The 14,131-nt window shown below is 47.6% G+C and overlaps 1 protein-coding gene across 1 annotated transcript; it reads right to left on the reverse strand.

Moving 5' to 3' along the window:
• Positions 1-7,209: 7,209 nt before the first annotated feature.
• On the reverse strand, positions 7,210-12,748 carry LOC110285327 (steroid 17-alpha-hydroxylase/17,20 lyase). Its single transcript, XM_029472479.1, has 7 exons — positions 12,129-12,748; positions 10,569-10,704; positions 10,150-10,379; positions 9,308-9,394; positions 8,705-8,948; positions 8,061-8,255; positions 7,210-7,655 (listed from the first exon to the last, which is right to left on the reverse strand). The coding sequence occupies exons 1-7, from the start codon at positions 12,423-12,425 to the stop codon at positions 7,372-7,374; spliced, it is 1,473 nt and encodes a 490-aa protein (XP_029328339.1). The 5' UTR covers positions 12,426-12,748; the 3' UTR covers positions 7,210-7,371.
• Positions 12,749-14,131: the final 1,383 nt, after the last annotated feature.

Genomic DNA, 14,131 nt, shown 5'->3' on the forward strand with positions numbered 1-14,131 from the left:
CTCCATTGAGCTAGCTTCTGTCTCCTTACTGCTACAGGCTCTGGGCAGTGCTGATGGATCCATATTAGCATGTAAAGGCAGTTCCAAAACCTTAGAAACAGCACAGGGGTGCACGCCTACAGCCCAACACGCAAGGAAAGGCAAGAGGTTCATGAGTTTTCGAGGCCATCTGGGAATGCATAGTGTGTTCCAGGCCAACATAAACTAGCAAGACTGTTTTAAAACAAAACTACCAAAAACCCACAGGAAAGAACCCGAGGTGTCTCAGAACCCGAGTTCCTGTCTTCCTAAAGATAATGTCTGAGTTGGCCCCATTAGAGAATGTCTCAACTCTCCCGGGCCTGTTGCTGACAGCTGTTCATGTCCACTTACTCAATTGCCAGCCAGGCTCCTGGAACACTGGGCCACGGGAATTTACGTTTCTGAGGTAATCAGATTGTCTCCATTGCCTCAAGTGAGCAAGTTCAGGTGAAGATTATATTTGCCCAGAAGCCTAAGACAACCCCAGTTTCCTGGTTTAGCCTTTTTCTTTCCCAGTTTCCTGGTTTTAGACATTGAGCAGAAACACCCAGGCTTTGACTCTGGCTTGGCTGAGCTCCGGCGGTAGCTGTGGGTTGGAAGGTGTTTGGGTCTCAGGCTCCCCCAGCCTGGGAGCAAGTATCTGAGCCTTGACCAAGTGTTGTGGCCAGATCAGCAAACCCAGCATTTGGGAGGTGAAATCAGACATGCATTTTAAAAAGAAAAAAGAAGCGTGTAGTGGTTCGGAGGAATGCAGGAGGAAAAGCTTTATTGTAGATAAAAGGGTAGGCATAGCCAGACTTGAGAGAGCCAGGAGACCAGTATAGCAAGAGACCAAAAGGGAAAAAGGACTGGGGTAGCCGAAATGGCTGGATTATGTAGGCAAGAGCTAAATAGGGACCTCAGCCACTTGTCCCCCATTAGAGACCTAACAGGGAGGACCAGGAGCCCAAGGTTATCCTTGGCAACACAGGTTTTAAAGCTATCCTGCACTCTAAATGAGGCTGCTTTAGGGTGCGTGCATATATGTGTGTACACACCCATAGAGCTGCTGCAGAGTCTTTAATGAGCACCTGCCATGTGCTAGGTCTTCAGAATGGAGACCCAGAGGGGACGAGGGTCACCAACGGGGACTTCCAGGCAGGCTCCCTGGCAGAAGCAACTCCGTGGCTGCCAGGGGCTGAAAGGTATGAAAGACAACGCTAGGTGCATGTTGGTCCCATGGGTTACCAAGTCCTAAGATGATTGTGGGCCACATGCTGAAAAGGCATAGGAAAAGGCCCAAGAGGCCCGCCTGGGGGCCACGTGGGGTGTGGCGTGGAAATCGGCAAGCCCTTTCAACCTAGGCCTCTGCATCTGGGAAGTAGCAAGAGATGAAGTCGGTAGGTAAGTAAATAATAAAATGTTGGAGTTGACTCTGTGTTCTGTTGTTTGTTGGCTGTTGACATGAGGTGAGTCTTGTTTAAGCATCTTCATAGGTACATTTTTCTTAACCTTAAAATGGCTCCTCGAGGGACAAGTTACAGTCTTCCAGATTGTAACTGTCCCTGCTGTCAGTGGTCAGGAGCAGGAGATGCTCAGGAAGGAACTAACCTGTCCAAGGTCACAGCTGATAAAAAGCAGAGCCAGGAATTGAAAGGCCAGACCCGTTGATCCCAAGGGCTATTTAGTTAACCAGAAGGCCAGGCCCTGAAGAGCTGAAATGTGTCTAGAAGCCACGTGACTTTGACTTCCCAAAGGTGAAAGGAGACTAGAGAAGGATGTGTTGAGCGGAAAACTTGCTGAAACATGAGGCAAATGACATTCTGTCAGTCCCACATCCAGGCCCCTTGCCTTCCAGCCTGTCCCAGGGATGCCTGCTGCAAGTTAGCTCCCACTGTGTCTAAGTGTGGTGGTGCTTACCTCTAGTCCCAGCACTCAGAGGCAAGTGGGTAGCGGTGAGTTCAAGGCCAGTCTAGTCTATCTACATAGTTCTAGGCCACCTGAGACTACACAGTGAGACCCTGTCTCAGAAAACCAAATCAACCAACAATATAAACCCCACGACAGCTGGACAGGGGTGGTGCATACCTTTTATTCCAACCTTCTGTGCAACTCAGTGAGTTCGAGGCCAGCCTGATCTCACAGAGTGATTTCTAGGACAGCCAGGGCTACACAGAGAAAGAAACCCTGTCTCACAAGACAAGACAAAACAAACCCACAACAAACGTTAGCTTCCACAGGGGGATATGACTCTTGGAAATGTTCAGAATCCCAGGCGTTAAAGCTGTGTGTGTTCCTCCTGAGAAGGTGAAAATAGAAATGTCAGTATTCTTGGGGGCACGAACATGTTGTTTGGTTAGAAATATCTCCTCTATAAGCCTGTCACTCCCACTAGAAAATGTTACTAAACATCGGTGCGGGGGTAAGAGGAGTTATCTGTCCTTGTGCTCTCTGCCTACTTTTTGACTATCAGCACTGCCTGGCCCTTACGTGCAGGTGGATTCTGGTAGACTCCCTGACAAACCTCCCAACCTGGCCTACTTGTGAAAATCTCTGTAAAACCCTCAGGGAAGGAATTATTCTCTGGTTTTTGTTTTTGTTTTTGTTTTGAAGTATCGATAATGCAGATGTTTGATGAGAAACCAGACATGTTGTAGAGGTCCACACTTAGTGCAACGTTGAGGAGCCTCAGTCCACACACACCTCGGCCTCCCCAGTCCACCTGCGTATATGACAGACGGGAAGTCTGGGGTCCACGAAAGCCAAGTAAGTTGTCTGTGTCTCTTGGTCTCTAAACAAAAACCAAATTTGTCTCCATGGGCTGGCCTTGTCACATATAAGGGCCTTACCTGCCCTCCCGAGTCTTCCTGTTGTATCCCCACCAAAGCCTCAGAATGGGCAGCATTTGTGGAGTGACCCTTCTTTACATACGAGGACATGCAGTTCAGGAAGTCTGCAGTAGGAATGGGATGCCAGACTTGGGCTGGGAGGCCAGGGGCTATCACGTGAATGTTCCCAGTCTTCCTCACCCAGTGTCCCCGACTCGGCAGTCTCTGACTGGTCCCCTGCCATCCACAGGTGGACACCTATCTGTGTCTGCAGAGAGCAGCCTTTACTTTGGGTTTGATGGCCACCAGGGGCCTTAGGAAACGCACACAATACACATCCCTCTCTGGGAAGACACCTAACCCTACAGAGGGCCCCATGGGAGCTGTTTTTTCTGAAGGATAGGAACCGGGGTAGGGGAGTGAAGTAGTGGAGGTAGTAGCTGTTTTAGCTCACAAGAGTAATTACTATTAAAGGTTCAAGGATTTTATGAGTTGCTTATTTAATGCCAACTTAAAAAAAAAAAACAAAAAACAACCTAAACCACAACTGCCTATATATTGAAAACAGGTAATGAGTATGCAAAGTGGATCATTTCCTGGTATTTCATGTTAATATTATCAATGGCCCTGAACATACACGGGGACATTTACTATTTGCACCCATGCACCCATAATAACGTTTCTGTCAATGACAGACACCATACATAGCAGAGATTACAGTAGAGCTAAAAGCTTCCTGCCTCCTAGTGACACTGTGGCTATCATTTCTCATGTGCTTGTAGTGACGCCTATGGGAACAAACCCATTTGGATAGACAAATGACCACCACATTGCCACTGCCCGTAGTGTTCAGTGAGGCGGCATGTTAAATAGCATGTCTGCCTGCTGTGCCATAGGCTGTACAAATACACTGAAGTTTACACATGAGGAAACCACCCAGTGATGTGTTTCTCAATGATGCCTTCCCCCGTGTAATGATAAGATCTGTAGTGTGACTGAGTTACTTTCGCCTCATAGTTCATAGAGGTCACGTTGGCAAGCGCTAAAAATTGGATGCTGCTCCCGAACTAGCGTTCAACAGTGATTTGCCATCACCCTACTGATTAAGAGCAGACTAAAGAGCAAAGGATAAGTACGGAGGCGCTGAGGTATGTGCAACACCGTGGTAGAACACATACCTAGCATGCCGAAAGGCCTGGGTCTGATACCCAGCCCTGAAGGGAGAAAAGAAAGACAGGCATGGTGGTGCATGCTTGTAATTCCAGCATTTTCAGCTCTAGAGAATTTGAGGCCAGCCTGTGTTACAGGAGACTCTCAAAACAAACAAATGGAAACCTAAAAGTGTGCTTCCTTCCACATACTTCCTGATAGTCAGCACTGGTCCTAATGTGGGTCTAAGACTCCCGGTTTGGCAATTTAAGACATATGATAGAGTCCTCTGGTGCGTGTAACCTCTTTGTTGTATACTAATGTGCAAGAAAATGAAAAGACTCGGTCTTGCACTCTGAGAAGTGAACCATGTCCTTGAGCTATTAGCAGTTAGGACAAAATGCTGGGCCCTGGCAGCCCTAAGAAGCCAGGCTCAGCCACGTGTCTTCAACTGGCAACTTAAATAGACCAGAAATAGTGGTGCAAAGCAGAAAAAAGAGTTTATTCTGCTGTGTGCAACAAAGAGATTCTCTGATGCCTTCCCACCAAGTCCATCTTTGGGGGTCCTAAGGTTTAGATCTTTTATTTATTTAATGTTATGTTATTATCTCCTTATTTTATGTTATTATTTGTTTATTTTATGTATGCAAGTACACTGAATCTATCTTCAGACACACCAAAAGAGAGCATTGGATCCTATGGTTGTGAGCCACCATGTGGTTGCTGGGAATTGAACTCAGGACCTCTGAAAGAGCAGTCAGGGCTCTTAACTGCTGATCCATCTCTCCAACCCACAAGGTTTAGCTTTAAATAGGGAGCAAGAGATCTGTATGACTAAGCCGTCATCAAGTTCTACACTCCTTTCATGGCCTGGGTTTCAGTTCCTCCTGCCAGGTGGTGGACCAGTCAGAAGTGTGTGAAATCTCCTGACAAATTCCTGCTCTGGCTGGCACCAGGCCCTATCCATCTCCTACTTTCTCCTGGCCTGAGAAATTTGAATTTCTTGGGAGCCATTATTTCAATGTCTGGATGCCAAAGGGAAGAATTCCATTATAGTAGTCTGAGATAAGTCTTGGAGAGAGGCGTTTACTTTGAGCCTCAAAGAGGCCTGGAGATTTGGCGATTTAGGCCAGTGGGGAATAGTCTACCATTCCAGGCAGATGCAAGTTTGGCAGCCATCAGAGCTCATGAGATTATTTTCTCAAAGGACCCAGGGTTTCAATATGGATCTCTCACGACCCATCATCCCGAATTGATCAAGCCCCTGCGTGATTTCTGCAGACAAGTGGGAGAGCTAATTCTTTCCTGTCCCTGATTCTCAGGGTCTGGACTCAGCCCTTATGCCGTGTAGCCATGTGCTTTGAGGGATCCTTCCCACCCTGTTCTCACACTGCCCCTTGATGGTTGATGGCCATCCGTTGCCTCTCATTGGGTTAAACTTCCCTTCTACCATTAGAAGTCTTCTCCTGGAGATGTCTTCCTGAAGGAAAGAGGGAGAAGGAGGACATGACCCATCCTTGTGGACTAAGATGGCACCCAGTCTGGGTTATATTATACGTGGTCATAAAGCCAAACCTATGAGGACGTGCAGCCAAAGGCATGGGTTAGCGTCAATGAGACAAGCAGGTCCACTTTCAAACAAAGGCTTGATCCTGCCAGAACTCACCACCTTCCCCTCTGTGCCCAACTTTCCAGACACTCCCCATTCCCTCTCCCAGGCTGGCTCCAAAGCCTTCTTCCTAATTGTTCTCCATGGAGCATCTAGGGGGTTTCCATAACAACTGCTAAGCTGGGGGTGATGACTGTGGATGAGCCTGGAATCTCAGTGTATGTGAACTGAAAGGAGGAGAATCAAGTCCAGACTCAGCTATATGGCAAGTCTGAGGCCAGCCTGAGCTACATGAGACCCTGTCTCGACGCAAACCAGAGTCACATTACTTCACTCGTCCGTTTATAATCTGCTAAAGACTTCCTAGGTATTTAGGATGGAAACCAAACTCCCCGCTTCTTACAAAGACCTCAAGGGACATGGCCTGTCTCCACTCTGACACTGCCCCACCCCCAACAGGTTCCTATCATGGTGACCTTGAGACCTTTCTGTTACTTCTCCTTCAGTTCTTGTCACTTTCCCCCACACCCTCACACTCATCTCCAGGACTCCTTGTTTTAAGTGGCCACTCTCTCCTGTACCATTCTGTTATAACATTTCCAGCATCATTGGCTCCAAAGCATTCACGAGTCTGAAATTCTCACTTATCTGTCAGTCTTCACTAGAATGTTCCCAGGCATGTGGAACTTCTCTGCAATCTGCAGGAGGCAAGAAAGTAATTTGGTTCATCACAACAAAGTAGCTGGTGTTGGGTCAAACTTGGGGAGTCTGACCGCAAGAAGTTTATTTTAGATGTATTTAAGCACAGCACAATTTGGTGAGAACTTTTTATGGTAGTAGTGAACCAATCTTACATATGCAATAAAGCTTTAAGACATGACTACATCACCGGGCAGTGGTGGCTCATGCTTTGAATCCCAACACTTAGAAGGAAGAGAGAGACAGGCAGATCTCTGTGAGTTCAAGGCCAGCCAGGTCTACAGAGTTCCAGGACAGCCAGGGCTACACAGAGAAACTGAAACACTGTCTCAAACAAAACAAAACAAAAACTAGACAGGACCACATGGAAACTCTTTGTGACTCTTCGTGAAGTACAGGTGACATCTCCCATAAAGATGGATCTATAGAGGGAAAGATCAGGTGCACTCTTGGTCACACAGATCTTAGAAAGTTCACCAGACTATTAACTGTCTCTCCCAGCCTTCTGGACAGAAAACAGGTTATATGTATCCCTCCCTTTGAAGGGAGACCCCTCCCTTCCTCTGTGTGTTTAACATCCCTAGTTCCCCTGTGACTCCTATACAGACTGAGTGTCCTGAGCCAGCAAATGGTATACAGTAGGTATTCAACAAAATGGTGTGTTTATTTGTTTGTTTGTTTGTTTTTGAGAGGTGGGAAAGATGGCTCATTGGGTAAAGGTTCTTGCTGCAAAGCCTAATGCCCTCACTTCTGTCTCTAAAATCTACATGGTAAAAGGAGAGGATCAACTCCTGTGAGTTTGTTCTTCACACACACACACACACACACAGATCTTTCTCTACCACACAAAATAAACAGTGCTTTTTTTTCAGTGAACATACTTGTTGACTGAATAAGTAAGCCAATGAATAAATGACGGACGGCTCAGAGATGTTGGAAAACCTTTAATATGTGTCTCACCCTCCATTGCTGCCAAGTAGAAAACAGGATAGGAGTGAAGAGGATTGTTGGAGGCACTGGGACTAGCACCTCCAAGACTGGGCTGTGGGTGTCAAGGCATGGGATCTGGGACGTTAGTTTCGGCCCCTAGGTGCTAACCTCAGCCTGTGCATCCTTCCATGCTTGGCGCACTGTGATTTTCACTTTGAAAGGGTCGATCAGAAAGACCACCTTGGGGTCACCCTCCAGACAGGGCAGCTGTTTGTCATCTGACACATCAAAGTCAAACCTCTGCAGCAGCAAGGCCATGAAGATAAAGAGCTCCTGCCGGGCCAGAACCTCTCCAATGCATGATCGGGGACCAGCTCCGAAGGGCAAATAACTTGGTGTGGGTGTAATGAGATGGCTTCCTGTTGGATCTAAGAAGCGCTCTGAGGACAAATGGGAAGCATCAGCCAGGGGGGGCCAACCTTTGCCCAGGGAATCTCGACTTGCATTTGGGGCATGAGGAAATAAATATTCAGAGAGGATAGTGAGGGAGGAAGCAGTGTCCCCAGGAGAAAATGCCCCATTCAAGAGAAGAGGGACAGGCCTCTTGGGAGACAGATGCCTACAGACTTCCCACAGAAATTATTTGAAGAGGGAGTTGAAACCCCCATCTGTGAAGAGTCTGGGGCAATCTCCAGTAGGATGGGAACAGTAACAGGCTTATGGGGGTGCAGCCAAGAGGTTTCTAGTAACAAGCTTAGTGGGCAGGAAGGAGTGCTGTCCTTGAAGAGCAGAATCCAGGCCGGCTGTGTGGCCCAAGAGCCAGCATAGGATGGACAAGAACTCACCAGGCATGAACCGATCTGGCTGGTCCCATTCATTTTTATCGTGATGCAGTGCCCAGAGATTGATGATCACATGTGTGTCCTTTGGGATGGCAAACTCTCCAATGCTAACCCAGATGAGGAGAAGAGAAAGGGAGATGGTCAGCCCCACAGCTCCACTTGGGAGCGGGGAGAACCCTCCCCCATTCTCAATCATTCCTTTCCCTCATCTTCTGGTTTCTGCCAGGATTGCATCTAGATCCAGCCTTATCCACTACCTATCAACAACGTGGACATGTGTGCTAGTCAGCACACGGGTGTCTGTCTCAGAAGCTTGTGTGTGTGTATGTGCATGTACATGAGAGGGGGGGGGCGGGTATGTACTACCGCCATCTGATGAAATCGAAATATTGATCACCCTGTCCTTTAGCCCAGACCTGTGTCACCAAGGGTGGCAGAAAGTTTGGAGGGAAGCCAGATGCCTGTGCAACTCAGTCAGTGGATATCAGTGGAGGTGGATGGAGTGACTAGGGCAGGGTGATTGGCAGCAGTAGTCTCTGTTTGACAATAGATTGATCAGCAACTAAGGCCAGGTGGAACATGCCTGAGGCACAAAATGGGCTAGCTAGTGGCTGCATCCTAGGGCTGAGTGTCTTTGGGATTCTATAGGAAGACAAGAGTTGGGGAGACACTCACCTCAGGATTGTGCACCAGGAAAGCCAGGATCCAGTTCAGCACAGAGCTAGTTGTCTCTATGCCTGCCCCAAAGATGTCTCCCACCGTGATAAGGATATGCTTATCTGAGAGCACATTTGGGTCCTGGCCTTCCCCAGTGTTATTATTTTCTGCATTCATCTTGGCTTGTATCAGAATGTCTGTCAGGCTGGAGAGAGATTCACTATTGAATTTCTCCTAGGGTGAGAGACAGTGAGAGAAGAGGATGAGGAGGGAGCCTCACTTCCAACATCCCTGCCACACCCCACCCTATACCAGAGACACAGCAAGGTGCGTGAGAGTGGAGAAGGGCTGGGCAGGACCTTTGAGGTGGTAGAGGTAGGGAATAGACCTGTGCCTCCCTCTATGTCCCTCTAAGAATCGTTTCAGTTACTCACTCCCCCCTCCCATTTATTAATAGGTCAGTTTCTAGCAGTTAACCCATTATGTGCCAGCCCCCCTGCTAGGCTCTAGGGATCTCACAGTGTCCAAAATGCATCACAGCCTTGCTCTCGAGGTACCTCCAACCTCACAGTCATCTCTTCTTGATCATTTACCTTGCATTTTTCAAACATTTCAACCAGTGTTTTTTCTCGAATTTTAATGTGTTTCTTCATCATTTCCAAGTTTTTATTGGGAAAAATCTGGAAAGAGAAGGAAATGTCAAATCCATCTATGCAATTAGGAAAATCCTTGGTGAGAGGTGGACTTTAGCTTTCGGTTTAAGAAAGTCTCCACACCAGTCTAGACCTTTATCAAGAAAGGCAAGAAGATAGCGAAATGTGGTTACCAGAGACAGGAAGGACAACTTTAAACAGTGGAGTACAGGGTGGCGTCCTCGTGTCCTCAATTCAATCCATCACCAAGCCCTGACAGTGTTGTGTTCTTCCTTACCATAAGTCAGACTTGAGACTAAGAACTTGGGCATGTTCCTCAAATAGGTTAAGCCTATGTCTGTCTCTCCTCAGCACTGGGGATAACTGGATATACCTCCTGGGGGAAGCCAGTGACTAACACTTATCAGGTGCTCCCTGCTGACAAATGGCAACTAGAGAATAATAGCCCTGAGTAGGAAGATACAGGACATAAAAAGAGAGAGAGAGAGAGAGAGAGAGAGAGAGAGAGAGAGAGAGAGCAAGGCACTATAGTACATGTTTGTAGTCCTAGTACTTGGGACTTGGAGGCAGGAGGATCAAAATTTCAGAGTCATTCTCAGCTACTTAGGCTGTTCGAGGCCAGCGTGAGCTATGTGAGAGTCGGCCTTGAGGATAAAAATGCCGACCAAGTGTCTGGGGTTGTATGAGGCCGAGCAGATGACTGTGGGAAGAGTTGGAAGAGAAAGATGGTCATGGAAACTGAAAGTACTTGGGACACTGTCGCAGTGGGATCTCCTTCTCACCTTCAACCACGGGAGTATGTCCACCAGATCGCTGTGGCCCATGACATGCACAATACCCTCTGTAAAGGTCTGTATGGTGGTCAGTATCGAATCCTCGTTCTCAAAAGAGATGTTGAAGCAGATGGCACAGATGATATTGGTTACTGACTTGAAGATGAGCGTAGACAGATCTTGGGACTCCCCGTCGTATGTAAGTATCAAGTCACACAGTGAGTTGGCTTCCTGACATACTGACAAGAGGTGGGAAAGTGAAGTGGAGGGATCAGTCAACCCTGTCACCTCTGGCCAGGGTCTTATCCAGGGATAGGCATAGAGAGCTGATGGCCACTTGATGGCAGCAGCAGCTAAGAAATGGCTGCACCCAGCCACCCAGCATCCTTCCCCAGCCCCCTAGCCCTAAGGGTTAGCCTTTCACTCACTTATCTTCTCCAGTTTCTGGTCCTCCCTGAACAGGGAAAAGGTGCTGAACACCAGCTTCCGGTGCAGCTGCCAGGAGCTACCACTATCCGCAAAGGCAATGCCTTTTCCTTGGTCCGACAAGAGGTCTAGAGTCACCTTTGGAGAGCAGGCAAGGCTGTAGGCATTATCAGGCAAACTCCCAGAACTCTCAGAGTTCTCCATCTATCTGCAGTCCTGATGAGTGCTGTGAGACCCCCATGCCTCTCTTACTTAGTAGGACGTCCCAAAGTCCTCACTAAAGTTCCATGAAAGGCAGTAGAGCGAGGAGACAGAAAGAACCCTGGATTTGAATGCAAGAGCCCTGGGGTTCAGGTCATTAGTAGGGTGCCTTCTGGGTCTCTCTAGTTCAATTTTTGACCTGGAGAGTCAGCTATGGGTGGGATGAGCTAGATGAGTCTGTCCTAAGGACAAGGAGACTGAGAGACTTTCAAGACAGCTCTATTTTTGTCCCCAACCACCAGGCTGCTAAAGCCACACTGCTGGGCTGTGCACCCAGCCTCAGATCCTCATTTGGAGACAACAGATGTTTTATCCTCCCAGGTTGGACTTCAGCTTGAGCTATCATCTCTAAAAGATGCCATCTCCAAAGCACAAGGGACTAAGTCTTCCTTCTTCATCCCTGACTCCCCCCAAAACCCACCTGGCTAGGCTCTTTTATTCACGGGGTGGTGGTGATGGTTTTGTTCCCTCCCTCCCTCCCTTCCTTCCTTCCTTTCCTTCCTTCTGGTTTTTGTTTGTTTTTGGAGACAGGGTCTCCCTGTATAGCATTGGCAAGACCAGGCTGCCCTCAAACCCAGAGATTTACCTGCCTCTGCCTCTGCTTCCCAAGTGCTGTCCTTAAAGGCGTGCGCTGCCGTCACCTGGCCCAGTTTATTCCTTTGCTTCTGAGAGGAACCCAAACCTGAGAGAGCCTGGCAGTTGGGCAGCCACGCTGGCTAACCAGCCCATGGAAAAGGAATTTGTTTTGGCCTGTTCAAAGCTGAGGCTGGTCGTCCTCTATCGGGGTACCCAGGGGGACACTTGCAACAGGGTCATGGGAGCACTGGTGGTGTTTGTAGGATGGCTACTCAACAGTCAGCACAATGAAAACAGATGCCCCAAGATACTACTGTATGTACTTGTCCCTTGTCCCCTCTCCCCCTGTCATATTCCCCCAGCTATCTGTGAGCCAAAGCCATATAAGAGAAACTGCAGTCCTAGCCCTCCGTGACGCCAGCCACTTCTCCAAGCATCTTCTGGTGGAGGATGCAGTCACTGCCCTATTTCCCAACAATGTCACATTTATGGAGAACTTTAGCTCTGGGTCTGGGCTAAGGGCTTTGCCTGCATATTCTAGAATGATGATCGTATCATAGAGAGGAAGGTGAGTGGCATACAGGCTTCTCAGCTCTGCAGATCCTCCTTCCCAGTTTAGAGGTTCGGTAGGGTCTTGAGGGAGTGGTCCCACAAGTCTGATTTTGAAAGAACTAAGAAATGCACAACCCCAGGGACCGAGGAAGAGGACGGTTGGTACTGCTTACCATCTGGGGCCGACCAGAAAATTCTTTCCCCTTCTTCAAGAGCACTTCTCTGGCCAGCTGATGGTGACCGACAATCACTGTAGTTGTGGTACCCAGGCGAAGAGAATAGATGGGACCATACTTTTCCTGCAGCTTGAAGAAGTTGGCGTGCATATGACCACGTCTGGGGAGAAATGGCAGACTACCCACCAGGGGCAGGAATGGAAGGCTCCTGGGGAACTTGGCATTAGGTGTCTTTGACTTGGGCCAAAAGAAATAGGCCAGGATGAGCAGCAAGAGACCCACAAGCTCCCACATGGCAGCCAGGTGTAGGCAGATGGCTAGCTGTGGAGTGAAGCTACAGCAATTTCAGCAGAGAAGGAGAACTTTTAAAAGGAGTTTCTGGTTGTCACCTTGAAGTTGCGTTATCTCTTGGCCTGCAGAAGTTTATCCTGGAGTGGCTCCAAGCCTGAGTCCTCACCCAGAAAAGGGAGAGGAGAGGGAATTTGGCCTCCACAAGGGCTGGCTCAGATTAAGGACGAACTCCTGGAGGAGGAGCTGGTTAAGGAGCAGAGAGTTGGTCATCTCCCTGGGGCTTCTGCGCTATGGATCCTCCCAGAGGCAAATGCTATCAGATTGAGATCAAGGTTTCAGAGTGCGTGCTGTAATGTCAAAAGTGCTGCACAGTTAATAATTAATGTCATCAGGTTGCAGCTAGCCAAAGCTGTCAAAGAGACTCCAGTCTTATTATCTGATAGTTGAGGGGAGCGAGACGTCTTTTAAGGGTTAGTCTGCATAAGGTCACACACAGCAGTGATGATAAGAATCCAGAAGTCGTAGGCTTTCAGGTACGCAGAACATCAGCTCAAGGGCCATTTCAGATCTCTGTTCAAATCTAGCTTGGTTACTTTCTAGGTACATACTCTTGAGTGGGCTATTTAATATTTTCTGGAAATAAATGATTTTGTTATGTTACTATATATAAAACATAAAATGCATCATTTAAAAGACTTTAACTAAGAGCCGGAGAGATGGCTCAGCAGTCAAGATGGCTCGTCGCTCTTCCAGAAGGCCCAGGTTCGATTCCCAGCACTGACATGGTAGCTCACAACTTTCTGTAACTCTAGGTCCAGGAAAGCACCTCCTGGCCCCTGAAAGCACCCCCAACACGCACGGTATGCATACATACATGCATGCAGGTAAAACACTCATGCATATAAAATAATAAAATACTAGTTAAAAATTATATAAAATACCTAACTAGTATCTTAAACACAAAAATACAGAGTAACATTTTAATTGTCATTTTTAAAAAATTATTACATTTGAGCCATCTCTCTGTCTCTTTAATCATTTTTAAAGGTACATTTTGGGTACGGCAATGCCAATACTCAGCTGTAATCCCAGCAGATACAGGAGGTTGGGCCAGTCTCAGTTTCATAGGAAGTTTGAAGTTACCCTGGGCTATAAAAGACTATGTCCCACTCAAAATCAACAACAAAAGTTTACATTTTAGGAATTAGGATATATATATATATATATATATATATATATATATATATATATATATTTATATTTATATTTGTGCAGTGAATTTTATTGATGGTATTCAAGAGAGTAGGGAAGGCTCCCTAGGCCCCTCCTGTTATTATGGGGGGTCTGGGATGGACATTGTGAGGGAGATGTTCAGAGTTGGGCTAGGGACTCCTCAGCAACTGAGGGCCTCTCTCTTGCTCTCAGTTTCCCTGCTGGGGTGGGTGGTCCAGGGTTTCTTACTCCTTGGAGGCCATGTAGGCCATGAGGTCCACCACCCTGTTGCTGCAGCTATATTCATTTTCTTACCAGGAAATGAGCCTTACAAAGTTGTCATTGAGAGCAATGCCAGCCCCAGCACCAAAGGTGGAAGAGTGGGAGTTGCTGTTGAAGTCGCAGGAGACAACCTGGTCCTCAGTGTAGCCCAGGATGCCCTTCAGTGGGCCCTCAGATGCCTCCTTCAGCATCTTTTTTTTTTTTTTTTTTTTTTT

This window comes from Mus caroli, chromosome 19 (assembly GCF_900094665.2).
Source record: "Mus caroli chromosome 19, CAROLI_EIJ_v1.1, whole genome shotgun sequence".
In the NCBI taxonomy this organism is placed as follows: domain Eukaryota; kingdom Metazoa; phylum Chordata; class Mammalia; order Rodentia; family Muridae; genus Mus; species Mus caroli.

Coding starts and splice junctions, on each gene's coding strand:
- LOC110285327 (XM_029472479.1), bottom strand. CDS start 12,425: ATGTGGGAGCTTGTGGGTCTCTTGCTGCTCATCCTGGCCTATTTCTTT. Junction 10,380..10,568: donor CCAGAAACTGGAGAAGATAA/GTGAGTGAAAGG, acceptor ACCTCTTGTCAG/TATGTCAGGAAGCCAACTCA. Junction 8,949..9,307: donor AAATGTTTGAAAAATGCAAG/GTAAATGATCAA, acceptor CTCTCACCCTAG/GAGAAATTCAATAGTGAATC.